The 22,400-nt window shown below is 39.7% G+C and overlaps 1 protein-coding gene and 2 long non-coding RNA genes across 3 annotated transcripts in view; 1 reads left to right on the forward strand and 2 right to left on the reverse strand.

The window, feature by feature from the left end:
• Positions 1–22,176, reverse strand: part of LOC134223566 (ribosomal protein S6 kinase delta-1) — a 36,418-nt gene extending 14,242 nt beyond the window's left edge. The window contains exons 1-4 of the mRNA XM_062702747.1: positions 21,820–22,176; positions 21,072–21,759; positions 19,905–20,958; positions 19,528–19,846 (exon numbers count right to left, since the gene is read on the reverse strand). Of these exons, the coding sequence (XP_062558731.1) occupies positions 19,528–19,846; positions 19,905–20,958; positions 21,072–21,759; positions 21,820–21,918 (2,160 nt within the window). The 5' untranslated portion in view covers positions 21,919–22,176. The remainder of the gene's footprint in view (positions 1–19,527; positions 19,847–19,904; positions 20,959–21,071; positions 21,760–21,819) is intronic.
• On the forward strand, positions 6,877–8,586 carry LOC134220256 (uncharacterized). Its single transcript, XR_009981818.1, has 3 exons — positions 6,877–7,413; positions 7,476–8,123; positions 8,186–8,586. It is a non-coding gene; the product is annotated as an uncharacterized LOC134220256 (long non-coding RNA).
• Positions 11,386–12,593, reverse strand: LOC134223793 (uncharacterized). Its single transcript, XR_009982721.1, has 3 exons — positions 12,487–12,593; positions 12,070–12,430; positions 11,386–11,986 (listed from the first exon to the last, which is right to left on the reverse strand). It is a non-coding gene; the product is annotated as an uncharacterized LOC134223793 (long non-coding RNA).
• Positions 22,177–22,400: the final 224 nt, after the last annotated feature.

The raw sequence follows: 22,400 nt of genomic DNA on the forward strand, positions 1-22,400 counted from the left end.
TATATAAAAAGTTCGTTTTCGGAGTGAAATGATAGCCTTTCGGTACAACTTAGTTGTACGAGAAAGGCAAAACGCATAATGCGAATCCATATAGGTGACAATTTGTTGAAAACTAAGTAAAACACATATTCATAACCCCACTCTTATTTAACCTCACGTTGAGATTAAACAAGAGTAGCTGAAGCCAAACATCAAAGACGAAACACAGATTACACTTTGAAAAACGCATAATACGAATCCATATAGGTGACAAACACAAAGTACATTGTAAAAAAAAACGCATAATGCGAATCCATATAGGTGACAAACACAAAGTACATTGTAAAAAAAAATGCATAATGCGAATCCATATAGGTGGAAGTTTGTTGAAAAACTAAGTAAAACACATATTTATAACCCCACACTCACGTTGAGATTGAACAAGAGTAGCCAAAGCCGAATGTCAAAGACGAAACACAGAGTGCACTGTGAAAAACGCATAATGCGAATCCATATAGGTGACAATTTGTTGAAAACTAAGTAAAACACTTATTCATAACCCCACTCTTATTTAACCTCACGTTGAGATTGAACAAGAGTAGCCGAAGCCGAACGTCAAGGACGAGACACAGAGTACACTGTGAAAAAACGCATAAAGCGAATCCATATAGGTAACATACACAAAGCACATTGTAAAAAACGCATAATGCGAATCCATATACATAGGTGACAATTTGTTGAAAACTAATTAAAACACATATTCATAACCCTACTCTTATTTAACCTCACGATGAGGTTGAATAAGAGTAGCCGATTGTCTCGGAGAAGTAAAAAGTCAACTACGCCATAGCTCCGGTTAGCGCAGCGAGGGCTAAAATACTGTGAAGGGGGCCCTGGTGCTTCACAGGCTCCGTTTGCGGTTAGGTTCTTATTAGACCCCCCTAACCATTCATTCGTAGGCACGGTAAGGGTCTGTTCACAAATTACGTAACGCTTTTGGGGGGTGGGGGATGTCCAACTTGCGTTATTCTTTGTTACACTAAAAGGTGGGGGATGGGGTGGGTACTACCAAATGTTACGCATAACGCGAATATAAAAAAATATTTTAAATGTTTTTTTAATCACTCATTGAAGTAATTGCTGACATGTCTTGATCAAGACGACAAATACGCATCAACCTGTCATCTTCGCTACCACACTACCCATAATTGTCCCATGTTAGTCTTTGTAGTTTTATACTTTTTCTCTCGGAGCAGGCTACTTGACGCATTTTTTTTTTAATTCTTAAAGACAGCGAGTTTTGTTTGAATAATTGTTGCTTAATTTCAGGGCATTTTTGTCTCACGATGAATATTTACGATTTCTACAGATTATATTATTTTATGGAACGACTTCGGGAACGACGCTTTTATTGGTATTGTATTTCATGATTAGATCTCCCAAACCAAGCCAAAAATAATAGAGGCAACCCAGAGAGTTTTCATTCTAAGCAATTGTGTTAGCACAATCACGTTAACAGTTTAATTTAAAAATGATATGTCTTTCGTTATCATTTTAGTCATTAACAAAATTATGCATATAGCGGGACTGATATGCGTAAAAACACCAAGCAAATATTGTATTTCTCGACAGAACAGTCCCGCTAAACTATTTGAATGGTCATGGTCGCAAATTCTATTTTTATTTCTACTAGCTGCATTCTTGATATCCTTGGTTTTTTTTTATCATGTGCCGTTCCTATTCTCACAGTGTTAAAAAATACCAAAACCCACACGCTTCAGAAGAAAAAAAAACCTGCCTTTAAAATTTTCACAGTTACGCGTTATATAGGGGAGGGAGGGGTACCAAAATTGTTACTTTTTGTTACGAGGGGGAGGGAGGGGGTCAAAAACTCAAATTTTTGCGTTACGTAATTTGTGAACAGACCCTAAGCATAAAGCCGCATCACACCGAAAATTAGGGGTCACCTGTATGGTGGACTTTTACCACTGGAACAGGCAATCCGTAATGTTATTCTTAGCCAGATAACCAGCTGCCGACACCACACGGCTATCTAGGCTGTTCGTGGAGAGAAGTTGACATTGACTTTACGTCAACTCTCAATGTGGCCGAACAGTCGGAAAAATTATATATTTTATTATATTATCTATACGGGAATACAGCAGAAAGACGGAAAATGATAAAATCGGTTGCATTGTGATAAAAACGGTTGCAACAGCTAGCTTCGCTTAATAGCTATGTACAACGGTGTGAGTCAGCTTGTCGACGACAAAATCAGTGAGAATACCAAAAAATACGACATTCTACGGTGGGCTGGTTAGATTGGGGTAGTGTGAATAGAGACATGGAAAACGTGAATAAAAAGAGCAGATAAGTTACAATAGAAATTTTTGGCAATGAGCGGTAATATGAGTGGTGGTTCATTATTTCAGTGAAATTGTCCACTATTCGTACAGAGTCCATAATACGCATATAAACCTTAATGACATTCACTTTTGGTATTGTTTATCCTATTACATATTAATAAAAAGGTTTTAGCTCTAAAAAGTATTAAAAAAAATATTTTCGAGGTTGTTGCCAAAATCGGAAAAGAAATCAAATGTTTTTCGGGTGATTGGAATTAGGAACACAAATGAACAGAATTAGGAACAATGCCATTTCAGATGATTGGAATTAGGACCACATAATTGGTCAATTTTGTTTTCACTAGTGGAGCCTAAGTCTATGGATGCATCCCAACATATTTTATTTTCAATTGTATATAGAAAATGACACTATGTAGCGAAATTGCAGCTTCAAAATACTAAACGGCTATTTTTTAGAGCTTTTAGACATAGTGCATTGTCTTAGGTGAACGGAATAACGGCACAGCACGGTAGACATGGGAGCTAAAGTGAATATGTTAAGCTATGAAGATTTAAAACTTGTTCTGTCTGCACGCAAAATTCACGGCGAATCCCTTTGGCGTACGCGCAAGATCAGGGAGTAATTTTCAAATCTGATCGCATTTCAGTACCGAAGAACCTTCGTAATCAATTAATCGAAAAACTTCATACAGCACATTTGGATGTTGATAACACGCTTAGGGTGGCACGTTATATTGGCCAGGAATGTCGGAGCAGATCACAAATAAAATAAGAAACTGTGAAGTATGTATAACGTGTGTATGTAGCCAAAGAGTGAACATTGACCTTGGAGGGGTTATGCAAGATGGAAAACAAAAAATCAAATTATAGTGCTGTCCAATGAGCAGCTCGAAGTAGCTTGAAGTTATTTCCGTCCTGCTCGTTCTTTTTTGTCAACTAATGGGCATGAGCAGGACTGGGAGAAACTTCGAGCTACTTCAAGCTCTCATTGGACAGCACTTATGATGATGGCTGACACTTTTTCTGATTTCATTGAAGATGGTTTCCTCCTAAATGCCAAAAAGATATCGAGTGTTGAGATCGGCAAAGGTCACGTCGCTAGACATGGAACACCAGAAGTGGTTACGACGGACAATGGTCCTCAATAATAATGCAGAATGGAGAAAATTTCAACTGCAAGGGGGGTTCAGTCAGGTTACCTTTGCGCCATACCATGCTCAAGGTAATGGTAAGTCTGAATCACCCATAAAAACTATGAAACAGTTGTTTCGGGATTGTTCGAAGAGTGGTAGGGACCAAGATGAATACACCACTAGGTGTTCCAATCTGCCAAATTCACGATTCAGCCATCTTGGATTTTAGTATGGGAGAGCCAGCCGGTTTGTTTATGTTTTGCACCGAAAATGAACTTTTCACCCCCGCCTTCTTCTCGCCCATTAATTGGACAGATTGAAACACCTAGCTGTGTATTCATCTTGGTAGGGACTAGAGGCCTCTAGTAGGGACTTCTGGAAGGCCTTATTGCAGCATAGGAATACACCTAACGCCTACATTAGATTCGGTGACCATGATATATAACATTTCACTTGTGTTTGAGGCATCTTTCTTGGACTTCCTTTGCGGATGAAGAAGATAGCCTGGGATTTTCGTGGGTTCACTTTCACTTTCCATCTTTTGTGGTACTTTTCGAAACTTTCTTGGGATTGTTCGAGTTTTCTTATGACAAATTCATCATTGCGATGTGAAGTGAGGAATCCGGTGTCGTAGCGAAAGAATAGTAGTGGACACCATCTATTTTGGTGAGATCAGCGGAAAAGATGTTGTACAGGGTTGGGCTCAGTACAGAACCCTGACGAACTCCGAAAGGGGCTGGCATACGATCAGACGTACAACCATCCACCATAACTTGAAATGTACGATTTTCAAGAGAGTCCCGAATAATTTTCACAATGTAGCTAGGAAGGCTTCCTTGCACCATTTTGTGGAGAACAGCATCATGCCAAACCGAGTCGTATGCTTTTTCGACATCGAGAAGCACTAACCCTGAGGAATTTCCTAGCTCGAAATTTCGCCTTACCTCCTTGACCAAGCGGACGATCTGATGACCTGTAGAAAGACCTTTACGAAAGTCAAACTGTTCATGGGGTATGATACAAGTTGTTTCTAGGTGACTAGGCAGATCGTTGGGAGCAGACTGATTGGTCCAGGGCTGACAATCGTCATCGTCATAGCACGAAATGCCACAGTAGCGACGAGTTGCATTGTCTTCATTGCTACTCTACACATCGTCAATGACGCGCACGACGTTAGCTTTCGTCGTGTAACCAAATCGTCCTGACGACATCGAAGAACGAAGACTTCATACCGTTATTCTTCAAGCAGCAGCTGCCATGCGAAGATTTTTACTAATTCTTTGTAATAATGAATTTGAAGCAACGTATGAAAGCGTTATGAATGTTATCGATACATTTATGTTATCAAAGTTCATATTTACTATTTGTTTATTTGAGTCGCCATTATGTGTTTAACCAGTCCGTTTATAATGACGTGCCATCAATTATGTGAAGAAAATCGTCATAACTTTTGGCTGCGCGACTATCGTCGTGGTACGCATGCGGCGCGAAGAAAACGAATATGTGTTGCGAATAGAGGTAATAAACCATAGAGGAAGACTGTCGCTGTCGTCACTGGCGAAACATCTTTTGCTGGCGAGGATATGGCCATTGACGAATACATAGACGGAATGCTGGCCAGTTTTCCGAGCACCACTCAGTACCCCTGGGGAGTGAGCGATTACAATTATTAAAATCACCCGACCGTTGAGAAGCCCCTCAATTCGAAACACGTCAGTTTGACAACAGTTGTCAGTTATGCTTATTCACGCATAATTTTTCATATCGACGTATGTAACAATTATGAGGATTCGAGAAATCCTTTACAGAAAGTTGGCAAAACTTTTTCTAAAGCTGTTTAAAAACTAAATATTTTTTCAATATTTTTTTCCGCTGGCATGCCTTAATACATGGCACTTAATAAGCGTGCTTCACGTCATAGCTCAGTTAATTTAAATTCCCTGTGAAAAACGATAAAATTATACATACACCGGTATGTTGTACATACACACTTAAAAAATTTGACCGAACTCGGTTCCAGTTTCTACCGAAGTCGATCGGTTATCACTAAAGAACCTAGTAAAGAACCGAACAACTCGTTTGAAAATAAGTTCTTAACCGAATGCTTTCAAACTATAAACGTATGATCGGTTTCACCTGAATAAATATGACAGAAATAAACCGATCGTTTCGGTAATACATTTTTATGTACAAGTTCGGTACGAGAAATGAGTACGTTCGGTAACACGAACTGAACAGTCGGTAAATATTTATTTTGACGTACAGAGATACAATCAAAGTTGAGAGAACGCTTACTGTGTGTGTGCTTCATGGGTTTGTTCTTTATTTAATCACTGGATGCTGATTTACCATTTTTTGTAAGAAAATCCTGGAGCGATTGTTATATGTGAGATGTAAGTTATCTTGATAATTGGTTATATGTAACGTAATTATCATTATTTCCATTTACAGGTATTATCTTCCAGAAAATTATTGCTGGAAAATTTTGTCTGCCACTTATTTGCGCTGACACATTTTCCAGCATTTACCTTGTCTTTACGTGATTTGTACGTGCCTATTTAGTTTTCCGAATAGCTAAATGTACGCTTCACAAAATGAGCATAGCAAATAAAATCAAATATAAATAATAATACTAATATGGATTTATTTTAGTCATTTTTTCCTGATGCATAAATCTAACATAAAGAACCGAGCTCCGTTGTTACTGAACCGGAACTGAAGCTCGGTTGTTTTGACAGCTTTCAGTTAAATTTGGAAACCGATACTCAGTTAAAGAAAGATGTATGAACCGAGTTAATTCGGTTAATTTGACATTTCAATCTTGACAAAATGATTACCGAGCGATCGGTTAATCTTTGTTGAACCGAGCAGCCAACCGAGCGTTCAGCAGATAAAAACTCGGTTAAAATATAACCGAGTTCGGTATAATATTCTAAGTGTGTACGTCGCTGTACATTGGTCGGTTTTCCATAGTGCACGATTGACGCAACTGCAGTTTTGTTTTGTTTTGCTTTTTTGGTACATAGGTCACTCTTAGTTCCCATATGTTAAAGCGACGTAAGTAACAGTGAGACTTCAAAAAACGAAAATTCTACATACGTCGATTTGCAAAAAGATTAAATTAAAGAATTTTTAGATCTAACATCAGTAAAATCTATGCGTATTATATTTATAAAGTCGCGTGTGATTGTCATGTTGTATTAAAAACCTCGTTTTGTTTACTTTTGTTACATACGTCCTTATGAAAAATTATGCTTATATTTATTTATTTTCTTTCTCCGATGTTTGTTTTGTTATCGAATTTTTCAATCGCGTTCGAAAATGTTTTTGTGGAAACGAATGAATCGTGTTGAATTGGTTCCTTTGGTGTATGGAAATATAGGTCATAGGATGCTCACCAGCTAGCGGAATGGTGCATGTCATATCTCTGTGTGAACTACAACAGCACCTGCAAGCTTTCGCCGCGAAGTTTGAAGAGTCTGCATCCGGACAATCAGGATTATTTGCGAGAGCACCGATAGCCACCGGTGTGAATTCTGAAGGACTACGACTACTACCAACGATGTATGAACGAGCTCAACAATGGGAAGAAAGACTGCACGGCAGACGACAAGGGTTGTCTCTGCTTTTCCGGAGGGAAATCAAAACAATCGGCCGCGGCAGCCAAATCGACCATGCAGAAGGCAATTACCTAGTTAGCTCGGAGCACCAATCGGACATGGTTAGCACCAGTCTGTTCGAGTCAAATGCCAACTTGGTGAACCAGTTTGATCCGGAACACGACGGTGCGGATCTCTGACATTTGGCCTACGGATCGTGGAAGTCGCTTCGTTTCATTGTGATTCTGCCAGTGCTGATTTGTTTCATCTGCACCATCCTGAGCATTCTGATCATTTTCCAGATCTACAACTAATATTTGCTGCAAGGCGAATCCGGTAAATAATTTAAAAACTTATTCATAATAAACTTATATTAATAATAACTATTTTGCATGCAGCTATCAAATTGGTTTTATTTGCCACGGCTTCTAAACCTGGTAGAGTGCCGGCAGGTGATTTAGGATGTCACGGAACGAAACCAGTGGGAAAGTTGAACACTGCTTGAGGTCATTGGATGCTCACCAGCTAGCGGAATTGTGCATGTCGTATCTCTGTGTGAACTACAACAGCACCTGCAAGCTTTCGCCGCGAAGTTTGAAGAGTCTGCATCCGGACAATCAGGATTATTTGCGAGAGCACCGATAGCCACCGGTGTGAATTCTGAAGGACTACGACTACTACCAACGATGTATGAACGAGCTCAACAATGGGAAGAAAGACTAGGCAGACGACAAGGGTTGTCTCTGCTTTTCCGGAGGGAAATCAAAACAATCGGCCGCGGCAGCCAAATCGACCATGCAGACGGCAATTACCTAGTTAGCTCGGAGCACCAATCGGACATGGTTAGCACCAGTCTGTTCGAGTCAAATGCCAACTCGGTGAACCAGTTCGATCCGGAACACGACGGTGCGGATCTCTGACATTTGGCCTACGGATCGTGGAAGTCGCTTCGTTTCATTGTGATTCTGCCAGTTTCATCTGCACCATCCTGAGCATTCTGATCATTTTCCAGATCTACAACTAATATTTGCTGCAAGGCAAATCCGGTAAATAATTTAAAAACTTATTCATAATAAACTTATATTAATAATAACAATTTTTCATGCAGCTATCAAATTGGTTTTATTTGCAACGGCTTCTAAACCTGGTAGAGTGCCGGCAGGTGATTGAGGATCTCACGAGGATGTCACGGAACGAATCCAGTGGGGAAGTTGAACACTGCTTGAGGTCATTGGATGCTCACCAGCTAGCGGAATTGTGCATGTCGTATCTCTGTGTGAACTACAACAGCACCTGCAAGCTTTCGCCGCGAAGTTTGAAGAGTCTGCATCCGGACAATCAGGATTATTTGCGAGAGCACCGATAGCCACCGGTGTGAATTCTGAAGGACTACGACTACTACCAACGATGTATGAACGAGCTCAACAATGGGAAGAAAAACTAGGCAGACGACAAGGGTTGTCTCTGCTTTTCCGGAGGGAAATCAAAACAATCGGCCGCGGCAGCCAAATCGACTATGCAGAAGGCAATTACCTGAGTTAGCTCGGAGCACCAATCGGACATGGTTAGCACCAGTCTGTTCGAGTCAAATGCCAACTCGGTGAACCAGTTCGATCCGGAACACGACGGTGCGGATCTCTGACATTTGGCCGACGGATCGTGGAAGTCGCTTCGTTTCATTGTGATTCTGCCAGTGCTGATTTGCTTCATCTGCACCATCCTGAGCATTCTGATCATTTTCCAGATCTACAACTAATATTTGCTGCAACGGTATAGTCACCGCTGGATGATGGTTATTGACGTCATCCGGAAGCGGGAAACGGGTTAGGACGAATCTCGTCGCCCGGTTCTCTAGGCTTGCAACTCGCAAGCATCTTTCGTCAATCTATAGTACGGAGCGGAGACTACTCGTTGATTCGAAATTTGGAACCACATCAAAACAACTTGCAAACCTGCACTCAATATTAGCCAGAATACTACTGAAGATAGCAGATCTTCGATTAGCTCGTCATGCATGTCAAGCAGACATTTATCCGGCTTTTTGTTTAGGGAAGCTGAAACATTTCCAAACTAAATATAAGTGGAGCGCTGTTCTTTTACGGTGTTAGCAAAGGCGCAAAAAAAACGCAAAATATGTCTCCAGGGGGTCTCTACTTTTAACAATGATATAGTAATACAGATGAAAGTTAAGGTCACATTCACTCACAGTACACTAATATGTACGTCTAGAATTTGAGAAAGCAAACCTAACATTGTAGGTTACATAATTAGCTGTAATATTCCGATGGGTTCCTTAGAACTAGAAACAAAAACATGCTAGCCAATTGTGAAGAAAAGTATTTTACTCTCAGAATTTAGAATGTTTCATTATTTTTATCTAGCTTTTTGAGCGCATGGAGTGATAAAATTACAGGAAATGATAAAGTAGTTTTTAAAACTTTCGTGAAATATAAGATTATATAAGTAATAATAATTTGGTTTTTATTTGAATTTAAAGTGCAAAACAATTGTTATTTCGAAAGTTTCACAGTTAATTCTATAATAAAATACATTTTTGATTTAAAGAACAAAATGTGATTTTGAAAAGTTAAAAGAACGTTGTTTTGAAAGGTAAAATGTTATTTTGAAAGGTCGGCTCTTGTCATAGTTCTTACCGAAGTGACATTTATCAAATTGTTATTTTAACAATCTTATACTTTCTACTGAAAATCACTAACTGATTTACCAACGTTTCTTTTATTTCTACCAACGATTTTTTTTTTGTGATAGGAACTTTTCATGAAAAACTATTTGGTACCGGTTATGAAGGATGGTGTCCGCTACTACGCCCACCAAATATTTTTTCGATTAAGCTGCTTAATTTTGAGAAATCGAACCATACTGATTTCAGAAAGTTAACTCCTGGTGTGCCGCTGTAAGCACGCTCAAAGCAGGCGATTCATTGAGACTGACTAATTGATTGAGATTGATAAATTGGTTTTACTCATTGATTGAGATTCATTAATTGATCGATTGAGATTGATTATGATTTATTGAGTAATAATGTTGGATTGAGATTGATTAATTCATTGATTGAGATTGATTGAATTATTAAGATTAATTGATTGATCTATTGAGATTGATTATAATATTGATTGATTGGCTGATCGATTAAGATTGATTTTTTGATCGATTGAGATTGATTAGGATTGATTGATTGAGTGATATTGTTTGATTGAGAGATTGATTGAGATTGATTGGTGATTCATTGATTGAATGGTTGAGATTGATGGATTGATTTTTAATTTATTTATTAAGATTGATTGATTGATTATTTAGTTGATTAACTGAGCTTGATTGAATGATTGATGGATTGAGATTAATTGAGAAAGATAAATTGATTGGTGAGGATTGTTTGATTGCTTGATTGAGATTGATTAATCGAGATTAATTGATTATGTGAGATTGATTGACTTATGGATTAATTGAGATTGATCAAGATTAATTGAATGCTCGAGATTGTTTTTTTTTTAATAATGAATGATTGGTTTTATTGAATGAGATTGATGGATTGAGAATGATTGATTGAATTTTTTTACTGATTTAGATCGATTAGGATTGATTGATTGATTGACTGAGCTTGACTGAATGATTGAGATGGATTGATTTATGGATTGAGATTGATTGATAGATCGATTGAATAGTATTGACTGATTGGTTTATCAGATTGATAATTTATTGATATTGATTGATTGATTCATTGATTGAATGATTGAGATTTATTGAGGTTGTTTGATAAAGATTAATGAATGTAATTGATTTTATTAATTGAAATTGATTTATTAGGATTGATTGATTTATTAGTTGATTAATTGACTGAGCTTTATTGAATGATTGAGATTTATTGATTGAGATTTACTGATTGATTGACTGACTGAGATTGATCGAGATTGTTTGATTGATAGATTGATATTGATTGAATAATTATTTCATTTTTTTTTATTATCTTTATTACGGTGACTTTCAGCAATCATTGGGTAAACCCAATATACAAGATAACTTATTAGTAACACATCATGTTAATGCAGCAACATAGAGCATAGTTCAGGTAGTTCGTCAAATTGTACTTCATATTGAAGCAGTACGTCTTCATAGCGTTATTAGCAAAAATGGCTTTCTTTTGCTTCTCTTCTTCTGAGCAGTATTTCTCGTTTGTTGATCATGCGTTTGATGTCCTCGATGCCAATGTGACCTTTGTCGCCGTTTCATTCCGAATATCGTTTCCATAAATATCAAAAGAGTACACCGTGATTTGGTGGTGATGTTCTGACCAGTTAAAGCATGCCGAGTATGTGGTGAAAGTTTTTAGATATGCTTATTTCGGCAACGATCTCATTAAGACGCAACATATCGGCGTTTAGTTATTTGAAACGGGCACGGGTTGTCGTTGGTGCCCTCGAACAACAATTCATTTTCAAAGCTGACCAGTGTCGGTGACGACAATCGATAGTCAGAGTCCTTACAGCCAAGATGGGTGTCATCGGCTGCAGACTTTGAAGATGCTATCATTGACAGGATTTACTCATCAATAGTACCGCCACCATAATTGATAAACATAATGTTTCACTCGCTGGTGGTCTTTTCATCCAGATCGTGGACAACGACAGCTGCTATTAGTTCATCATTTCGAAGATGGAACCGACTCTGACTTTGCAGGTCATTGTAGGAAAAAGGCAGCATCGAGGGCAGCATCATCCTAACACAACGGCGTTGGACACCGTTTTTGACAAGTGCTTCATGTTAGCCTCGTATCTAAAACGTCAAAACGAGTCGGTTGGTACATGAATGAGGTGTCCGGTGCTCCTTGGGAATACTGTTGTTGAGATGCGGAATGATCTCAATTATGCTGCTGAGGTTGTTGTACAGACCACTGTAAATAAAGGATGAAATGTATCATTTTGTTTGTAATATTTTTGTGGAAACAACAATATCTTATAAATCACGAATACTAACCGTTTTTCGAAACTAGGACTGCCGATTGTCTACCGTACTTTCCGGCTGCCATCGTAGCAGAACGACAATGTATCCCCTGAATTTCACCAGAACACTCATCGTCGTCGTCAATTCTGGTCTTTTCATATTTGAATCCCGGGATGTTGGGCATCTCGTACGAAAAGATGTTTAGTTTCAACAGCCCTTGGTTGAGTATATTTTTCGGTTGTTTGCTAGATTTTCGGTTGGACCCAATGGCAATTATGTCCCAATGGCAATGATCGTCCTCCACTAATACTTTATTATCCGATGAGACGACATAAACACCCGGCCATCGTGATTGACCTTTGGGGTTATTAACGTCATTGTTGATGGGATCAGCCTATAAAATACACCATCTATAATATGAATTAACTATTAATAAAATAGAAGACTTACCACAAAACAATTAATTTCACCTTATGAAATGTTTTGAACCATCCAGGCTATCCCGAAAGCTATCGTTTTTATTAATCGCCAATTATTCACAAATAGGATATTTTAATACAAGGATACTGCGACTAATCACTTGTGAAATATCAAGTTTTGTTGTTGCTTTTGGATTTGACAGTTGGGCCGAAGTGTGAGAACGAAACAAACAGGCAAAATGTCAAAAGGTCGGGAGGGGTCCGGCAATTCGCTGGTGAAATAAATAATGTAATTCGTCACCCACGAGGGGTATTTTTCTCAAAATGAAGAAGAAGACATGGTGCCCGAATTTAAAATGATTTGTACCGGACATTGCGGTCTATGTATTAGTCTATGATATGGCACTAAATGTCAACGATGGAAAAATCAGAACGTTTTGACAGATAGGTACTCAACAAGTTTGGGGACGATAACAAAGGTAACCGCAGCGACAATTGTCCTCTATAGTTTATTACCTCTATTGTGTTGCGTCGTGCAATGTTATGACGAAGACTAATTTTTTCGCTTTCTTCATACGACAAGAATAACTATTGTCAGCCCTAGATTGGTCTATAGTTCTCCGGCCTCGTCGCATCCTTGTTCCCTTTTGGGAATTAAATGCACATGGCTTAACGTTTCAGGTTACAACTTTATTCTCCTCATTTGGTATTCCAGTGTTGCCAATAATAATTCCTAATCACAACATATGTCATTTATTTCAACCAAATATGAAACTCCATCTGCCCACTAGGCTAGGGTAAAGTGCCCAATAGTGGACCCCCAACCAATAGTGGACCCTACAGCCATTTTTGCATTATTACAGCACAATGTAAACATTTTGCTATGAAATTCCATCGGGAGAACCTACCTTACAGTCCTATGATTTGGTTACATGCATTGGAAATGCTATGGAAAGTAAAATTAGATGATTTTTTACAATTCTCTAGAAAATAAACACAAGAGTGTCCACTATAGGAATATTTTGGGGGGTCCATAATAGGGAAGAAGAACGTCCCGAAACGGGACATGAAAATCAAATGAAGTGTCGGTTATAGGGAAGCAATTTCCTATTATGGACCCCCAGGGGGTCTACTATAGGGCGAATTCAGTTAGACTTTAAAATGTTAATTTCAACGAATAACGTCGTGTATTCGAGTGTTTTATGCATGTATCGTGAAGAGGAGATACAGAGCTTGTTGTTAGATATTAAGCAGAATTAATATGTTGAAAATTTCTACTCCTTAAGGCAGGAAGAGACAAATTCTGCTACTAGGGGGTCCACTATTGGGCATTTTATCCTATAGCAAATAGTCATCGAAACGCTTCGGGAATCTCGTTTCGCGATGGGGTCGCGCGTCGCTCGTTAGATTTGTTGCGCCGGTAGCTTCTGGTATAACACTTGGTGCTATATCAGTAGCGGCAGAAGTGTTGGCATTTAATGGCTTGACATGTGATGTATTACGTTTGTACATTTGGCCTTCGGCGGTCTGGAGCGTTACGCTGTTTCCAATCCTGTCAATCACTGTAGCTGGCATCGCCAAGAACTTTGAAGACAACTTATTCTGCGGTAACATGTTCTTCATTAGAACTCGATCTCCGATGTCCACTGATGATTCCTTCGCCCCCACTCTTTTGTCTCTGTTTTCCTTGGCTTGATACTTGGCAGTCCAGTCTCTATCGCGTAACTCACTATCGTCCAACGTTGTTTCTTGCAGATGAGGTATCAAATCTCGAAACCGTCTTCCGAACATCAACTCGGCCGGAGCGACTCCGGTTATTGAATGCGGCGTAATGGAGTACATATAAAGATATTCATGTATTGCATCTTTCCAGTCAGTTCCTTTATTCTTGCTGATCCGTAACACCTTCAGAAGCGACTGGTTTTGTCGCTCAGCTTCCATTCGCGCTTGGCCAATAAGGAGTAGTGTGTTAGTTTAATCCCACGATCAACACAAAAATCCTTCATCAGCTGACTTGAAAGTTCATGGCGTTATCCAATGTAATCACTTGTGGAAGACCCAGTCTGGTAAATATCTCCTTCAAAACACGGATTACCTCGTTCGAAGTTGTTTGCTTCATTGGTTCTACTATCATGTATCTACTGTACAAGTCAATCAGCACAAACAAATAGTAACCGTTAGGGAGTGGTCCCAGAAAATCTCCAGCCAAATGAATCCATGGAGCACGCGGAAGTTCTCTCATTCGTAGAGGCTCCGGTTTTTCAAATGTTGCCACCAGCTGACAATCAAAACACTCGTTACACGATCTCTTCACATCACTGTCTATACCCGGCCACCATACAGCAACTCTGAGTCTTCTTTTCATTTTCTTGTCCAGGATGTCCTGTGTGCTGATTTTAGCACGGTTTTTCGAAGTTGATTCGGGATCACGATTTTGTTCTTCCTCAATAGAACTTCACCAGCAAAGCACAACTCCGACTTGAATGGTACATATTTTCTTGTAGCTTCATTCCAATTGTCACTATGCAAAGCTCCTTTAACCTGCTGTGTTTCCGGGTCCTCTTGAGAATACTGACCGATTTCATCAAACGTTATTGCCGATGGTCTATTGACTTCCACTACTGCGTTCAGAACTTTCTCGGATTCTCCGTCAAACGATCTCTCATTTAGCAGCTCCGACAATCTAGATAAAGGGTCGGCGATATTTAGTTCCCCAGGAACGTGACGTATCAAATACCGAAACGATTGCATTCGTAGCACCCATCTTTCTTGTCGTTGGTTTGGAGTAGATGTTTCGCTAAAAATATTGACCAATGGCTTATGATCCGTCAATATCGTAAAATGCAATCCTCGTAGGTACATTTGAAAACGTTCTGTAGCCCATACGATTCCCAGGGCTTCCTTGTCCAGGGTAGGATATTTTTCTCAGATGGCGAAAGAGTTTTACTGGCGAAGCTGATGACTCGTGGTATGTTATTGACCGTTTGCAGCAGTACAGCACCGAGACCACAGTCACTGGCATCCGTGACTAGAGTTGTCGGATTGTTCGGGCTGTAGTAGCCAAGATACTTAGGATTTGATATTGCTGCTTTCACTTGTTTAAACGCTGATTTACGCTTCTCCGACCAATGGAATTTGGTACCTTTTACTGTCATTTCACGAAGCGGTGCTGAAATTGTAGATAAGTTTGGTACAAACTTACCCAGGTAATTTACCAATCCCAAGAAACTTCGCATTTCTTTAGCATCCTGTGGTTGTCGAAAAGCTTGCACTGCTGATACTTTTTCGTTCGTTGGCCTTATCCCTTGCGACGATAGCGTATGTCCCATGAAATTCACCGTTTCTTTACCGATTTCGCACTTGTCTTCGTTTACCGTTAGTCCATGTTCCTCTAGCCGTTTTAAAACTGCTTCCACTCGTTCGTTGTGTTCCTGCTTCGTAGCGGCATACACTAAGACGTCATCGATGAAAACTTTCGTTCCGGGTAGGCCTTGTAGGACCCGTTCTATTTGCCGCTGAAATAGTTCTGCGGCACAATTCATGCCAAACATCAATCTTTTATAGCGGTAGTAGGCGTTCGGCGTAACAAAAGTGGTGATTTCTCTCGATTCTGGTGACAACTCTATCTGATGAAAGGCTTGCACCAATTCTATTTTGCTGAAAACCGACAACCATCAAGATGCGGCATGAGTCTCCTCAAACGTTGGCAACGGGTGTCGGTCCGGGATAATTGCCCTGTTTGCTTGTCGCATGTCGACGCATATTCTAACGTTTTTCCTCCATTTTCGGTGTTACAACCAGTGGTGACGCCCAAGTAATCCGCAGCGGGGCTGGTTCGATAATATCGTGATCCAAGAGTTCCTGCAGCTTGTCTTCAACTGATTTTGCAGTGGTATAGGCAAACGTCTGCATGGTTGCTGCACAGGGCTACGCTCTTATCGATTTTAACTTCAACTTGCACATTCTTAAGTTTCCCCACCGTCAGCTTCGTTCTTCGCGATACGTTGGATATTTCACCTCAGTTTCTAGAATCCCCAGATCGATCGACGTCTGTTTACTCAGAAGATTCACTCCTTCCGGCTGATCCACCACATATATCTTATGGTTCACTTTGCTGAAATCAGTTGCGATCTCGGTGTTTACGATTTTATGTACCTTTAGCTCACCACCACCGTATACGCGAAGAGATTTCTGGGGGCTCTCACCAGCAGTATACTGACATCCCTTTCGCTTCAGCTTATCCCAGGTATTCCTGCTGATGACATTGACGTGCGCTCCGGAATCTATCACCCAGTTCAGTTTTACTCCACCAGTAGTGCAGGTGACGTATCCTTGCTCTTCGTTCGTAGCGTAAATGTGACAAACATCACTGTCGCTTTCATTGGCGCTGTTATCAGCGGAGCTATTTCTTCGTACTGGCTCTCTTCTGGTATCCGCCACCATCAATATCTTGTCATGCTTCTTATTTCTTGTAGCAGCGTAGTTTTTAGTTTTGCACATTTTTTGAAATGGCCAACGATATTGCATCTATCGCACGACTTATTTTCGCGGGGCATGCTTTATTGTTTGCAAAATGGCCTGCTAGCCCACATCGAAAGCAAACTGACTTATTGTTTGTTTTAATTCGATTGACGGTGAGGTTCTCGACACCATGGTTCATTGCTTCTCCCTTTGCTTCGATGTTTTCCTTCGCCATTAACTCCTTATTCCGATGCACCGTCTCTATCATCCGTGCCTCCTCAAGGGTATCGTTCACTGTCATGAGCTTTTTTCTTCAGTATGACTTCACGTAGTTCTTCGGAACGGCAGTGGTCGAATATTTGTTCCGTAATTCTCATATCAAGTGCATCGCCGTAGTCGCATAATCTTCCCTGTTCTCGAAGGCGGCTGGCAAATTGATCAACTGTTTCACCCTCTTTTTGTCTAATGCTGCGGAATACAAAACGATCGTAGGGAATACTTGCCATAGGTGCAAAATAGTTATCCAGTAATTTGATCGCCTCGCGATAGATATCGGAGCCCATTGGTGCTGCGGCATCATGACCTTCAAGCTCATAGAATATATCTTGCACGGCTGGTCCAGCATAATGAAGCAAATACTTCTTTTGCGGGACGCCAATGCCACCGAATTAACTTCCAAGAAGAGCTCTAGCGATCGTTTCCATTTCTTCCACCTCGTAGCAATTGAAGAAGTATCCTTCGTATCTGCTGGCTTCCATAACAAATTCTTATTTACGCAACTTAGGCGAAATCACTTTTTCTTCAATATTTCTTCGGATTTTCACAAATGCGGTCTGTTTTTTACTGTGGTATAGTATTTTTTTTATAGCGGTACCCTTGCTCTCGACGTTGTTCACCTGTGACGTCACTCGCCTCCAGTTGCAGCCGATATTATGTTTCGTCTATAGTCGACGTTTCCGGCTGTCTGGGTTCTTTTCACCCTAAACACGAATCTAATCAAGCACAGACGACCGAATGGAAGTCGAAAATCGCGAATTTAATCGAAAAAAATCCCAAAAATCGTCGCCAAATGTTGGGAATTAAATACACATGACTTAACGTTTCAGGTTCCAACTTTATTCTCCTCATTTCGGTATTCCAGTGTTGCCAATAATAATTCCTAATTACAACAGGTATAGGAACCACTAACGCATGTTTCCAACTGCATGGAAAGTATGATAGTTTGAGGCAGGCAGAAAAGATTTTGGCAAGAAAAATTAAGCCTTTTTGGGAGCTGTTTTAATAAACAGATTCTTATCAAGTTATGCCCAGGGACTTTTTTGATTTTTAAGTTTCAGAAGATTTCAGAAGTCGGCAATTCTTTTGGTTTGATTAACCAGAAAGGTTGGGCATCTAGTGGAAGCTGGTCAATAGCGTCGACGGATCTCTTAACTGCTTCGATGGTTTCCCTTTCCTGTCGTTCTCCAATTGGTTGTTGTGGGACTGTGCAAAGCTGGCAGCAAGCAACTTGGCTTTTTCACTCGGTGTAGCAAAAAGTATATCTCCATTGTACATATTACAGTTCTTCATCAGGGGGGCTGAAGTTTGGAGAGCAAGTCCCAATACGGTAGTAAAGTTCATCAGAACCATAATACCGAATTTGAACAACGCTGTAAGTCAAGGCGATGCGATTGCTCTACATAGCAATAATGCGTCAACTTGACAAAGCTATACCAAATGGAGCATATATCACAATAGATCTAACAAATGGTCGCAGTGAATGGCAGCAAAATAAAATTGCCATAAAAATTATATAAAAAATTAGAAAATTGCCAATAAAGAAATCAGGGTATGAGCAATAAATAAATATAAAAATTCCAACAATAATGCTAAATTTCCATAAACACTTAAGCATTTTCCACAAAACAATAATAAATTAGCACTTCTAAAAGCAAAAGTTGCAATTATAAAAGCAGAAATTTCCATAAAGAAATAAAAATGTTCCACGGAAAAAATACAAAATTCCCATAAATAAATCGATATTAGCAATAAACAATTACAAAATTTTCCAAAAATAATCAAAAGGAACAAAAAATAGAAAATTTCCCTAAAAATTACAAAAAGGCAATAAAATTGATAAAATTTTCCATAAACTTTAAACGGTTTTAAAGAAGGGGTCATCTATGGAAAAATGGTCAGTTCTATTGCTTTTTATATTTCTTTATGGAAATTTTCATATTTTTTTATTGCTCTTCATTAATTTTTTTCGTGGAAAGTTTTTATTTTGTGGAAAATTTTGTAACTGTTTATTGCTAATTTTCTAATTGCTAATCGATTTATTTATGGGAATTTTGTATTTTTTCCGTGGAACATTTTGATTTTTTTATGGAAAATTCTTTTTTTATAATTGCAATTTTGTTTTTTATACTTAGGTATTTATAATACTCTGATTTCTTTATTGACAATTTTCTAATTTTTTGTGGAAAACTTCTATTTATTAAGGGGAAGTATTTATTTTAGTCGATTAAAATATCCAACAAGGAAAAAAAAAAGTTGCAAGACGTCCCAGCTGTCGAATACGATGCCCTGTACAGAGAGAGAACACATTACAGACGATTGATATGAAACTCACCCCTTCAAGCAGCTCCCTGGCGTCATCAGAAATTTCCGCTCCTTCCGGGTATTGGATGTCGTGGTAGCACAGTATGCCCGCCGGGTGGCAGGATAGGAAACTCTTGCGCGTCAGCATCTCGAACAGTAACACCCCAACGGACCAAAAGTCAGATTTGGCTTGGAGAGGACGTTCGGGGGCAACGTACAGGCGTTGAACCGTTTCCTGACGCAATTCCGTCGTGAGGGCACTGATGTTCGGGAACATTTCCCGCCGATAAAAGTATGTCAACAACAGTTGACCCTCGGAGCCCAGGAGTAGGTTGTCCATGGAAAGATCTCTGTGAACAGAAAATTTGATTTCGTTGATTTTGAAAATTTAATCTGACTTAAAGCTACCCGCAAACGATTCCATTAAAGTGTAGATTGTCCACAGCTATGACCAATTCGCTGATCCACTGTTTAATGCATCCTTCCGGGATAGGGTCAAACCCTATACCGTCGTCTGGAGCTTTTAATTCTAATTGACTAGCATCAATCTGAGGCCTCTTTGGGGCTTCCGAATGCGATTTTTCAGGTTTTTCTATAAATGTGTCAATATTTTTTGGATCAGGGTCCTTTTGTGTTTGTTCCAAAGTTTGTGACACTGATCTCAACAGCTGCTGGCTGCAACTAACCAAATCGTCGACGTCCATGTCTTTGGAAAGAACATCGAATGATGGAATGTACTCTTGGGTGTTCTCCCGTTCTTCCGGTTCTAGTGGATGGTCTACCTCGTCAGCCTCTAGGGCTTCTTCCACTTCATCTAACACCTTTTGTTCAGTCTTATCTACAGCATTTGTGCCCTTACTATTATAATCGTTAACAAGTTCAACGAATCCGGAATCATACGCCATAGTATGATTCGTGTCGAGCTTTTTAGAAAGTTCTTGAGATTTCATGTCCGTTTCAGCATCATTTGGTTCGTTTCCAACAGCAGATAAAGATTCTTCACTTCCCCATGCAAAATTGTCCTTCTTTCTATAACTATTGATGAAATCCCACAGCTTCCCGCCACAAATTAATTTAAGTAATAGGAAGACACTGAACTCAGACTGGAAGTACGCAACTAGAGGCACCATGTACGGAACGTCATTCGGGAAAAACATCGCATGGCAAAAGCCGGGGGGTTTTCGTATTCCTTTCATAATGTAGAACTTCTTGTCAGTGACATCCTGAACTTGCATAACACGTCCTTCCAGGACACGTACTACCTTGTAACGGGAAAGGTAGTTTAGGGGTCTCTCCAACAATTGAATCGGTGAGCTGGGATCATCCAGTGAAATCGGACTCAACTGAAGTCCTTGGTCATCCTCCTGATACAGGAGATACTTCTCGTAGATCTCTTCTGCTCGAGTAACATATTTGCAGGTTTTTTCTTTGGCAATCTTTTTTCTCGTAACATTGCTGTCATCTGTAATGAAAAAATGTTATTTTACCTTTAACCTTATTTTCTTGTGCTCTATTGTTTTTAACTTGATGAATAACAACTAAAGGAAACGTAAAACAAGTCATTGCTCAACCTACTTTTAGCTCCACTCAGTAATTTATCGATTCCTGCTTTGTACTTATCAAATGCCTCCTTGTAGTACCCATTGGCTTCCGCCTGTACAGCTCTGCTGAAAACCATCGCAGCTTCAACGATGTAATCCATCGATCCATCTATTTCGTCTATCTCACCGTCAATAGAATTGCCATTCGTCCTACTAAATTCCTCCTGCGAAAACATTGAGCTTCCCATTGAACCATTCATGGTTGACACCGACTCTCCGGCACTGCTATTGACGTCTTCCCGCCCTCCTTCACTTTCCTCTCCACTACCATCGTTACCACCTCTGCTCGGATCAATCAGTTCAATCTCCTTGGGCACCGGTATGGCCAAATCTTCGCATATCGCCGCAATATTACCGCCTTTCAGGGGCGACCCCTCCGGCGAAATACCACGTTCGAAAAACTTAACAAATGCATACGATTGATACAGGATCGGATCCGCTCCGGCGAATTCCAACAACTCCAAAATGTAGCGTTTACGTTCGTCAATAACTCGCAGATCGAACCGCTTGAAATAGGTCTTTTCTGAGTGCACAGGAACGGTACCTATCAAGTGCCGTTCGCGATGCTTTCTGGCGAGATCTTTGTACAGTTTTTTGATGTCGCTAAAGCGCTTCCAAAGGGTCACATTGGATAGGGCTTCCGGTAGATAACGAGGAAAAACCTTAAACAAAAAGGTAAATAGGATGATTATGAACATAATGACTTAAATCTTCATACTCACAATGGAAGTAATCCTGTAGATGGTGTAGCCTTTATGTTTCCTCGTTTCAGTAATGCTGAATTTGTGAACCCAATCTTGGGATTTTTTGCTATGCTCCATATTCCTGGTCGAAGGGGGTGGAGTTTTTGCAATGCGACAATGCACTGCTGTCTAGTCTTTTTGATGCAGTGAAATGCAAACTACACTGAAGGCTCACATTATAAATTGCACATTTATACACTATAATTACGCATAAAAAGGACCACAATATGCACTGAAAGACGTTAAAATATTCCACAAAATATTTGCCAATCAGTTTTGGCGTCGTGAAATCGAAAAGGCAACCATCAGCACAACACCTGCAATGTCAACAACGCAAAGTGCATTTTTGCATAAATTTTTGCTTCAAAACTGCATAGAGAAACGTCATGTGAAATGTTTCATTGATGTGAAAAGCTGAGATGGCACCACTGCGCACATGAGGATATTCAAAACATTTAATTAGTCAAAATTCCCGCACTGACATTTTCCATTGAAATTATGTATTGGCATGGCACAAATCATCGGTTATAAGCCACCGTTCAGAATTTCTCTAGAAATGT

The sequence above is a fragment of the Armigeres subalbatus genome, chromosome 3 (genome assembly GCF_024139115.2).
Source record: "Armigeres subalbatus isolate Guangzhou_Male chromosome 3, GZ_Asu_2, whole genome shotgun sequence".
NCBI classification, from domain to species: domain Eukaryota; kingdom Metazoa; phylum Arthropoda; class Insecta; order Diptera; family Culicidae; genus Armigeres; species Armigeres subalbatus.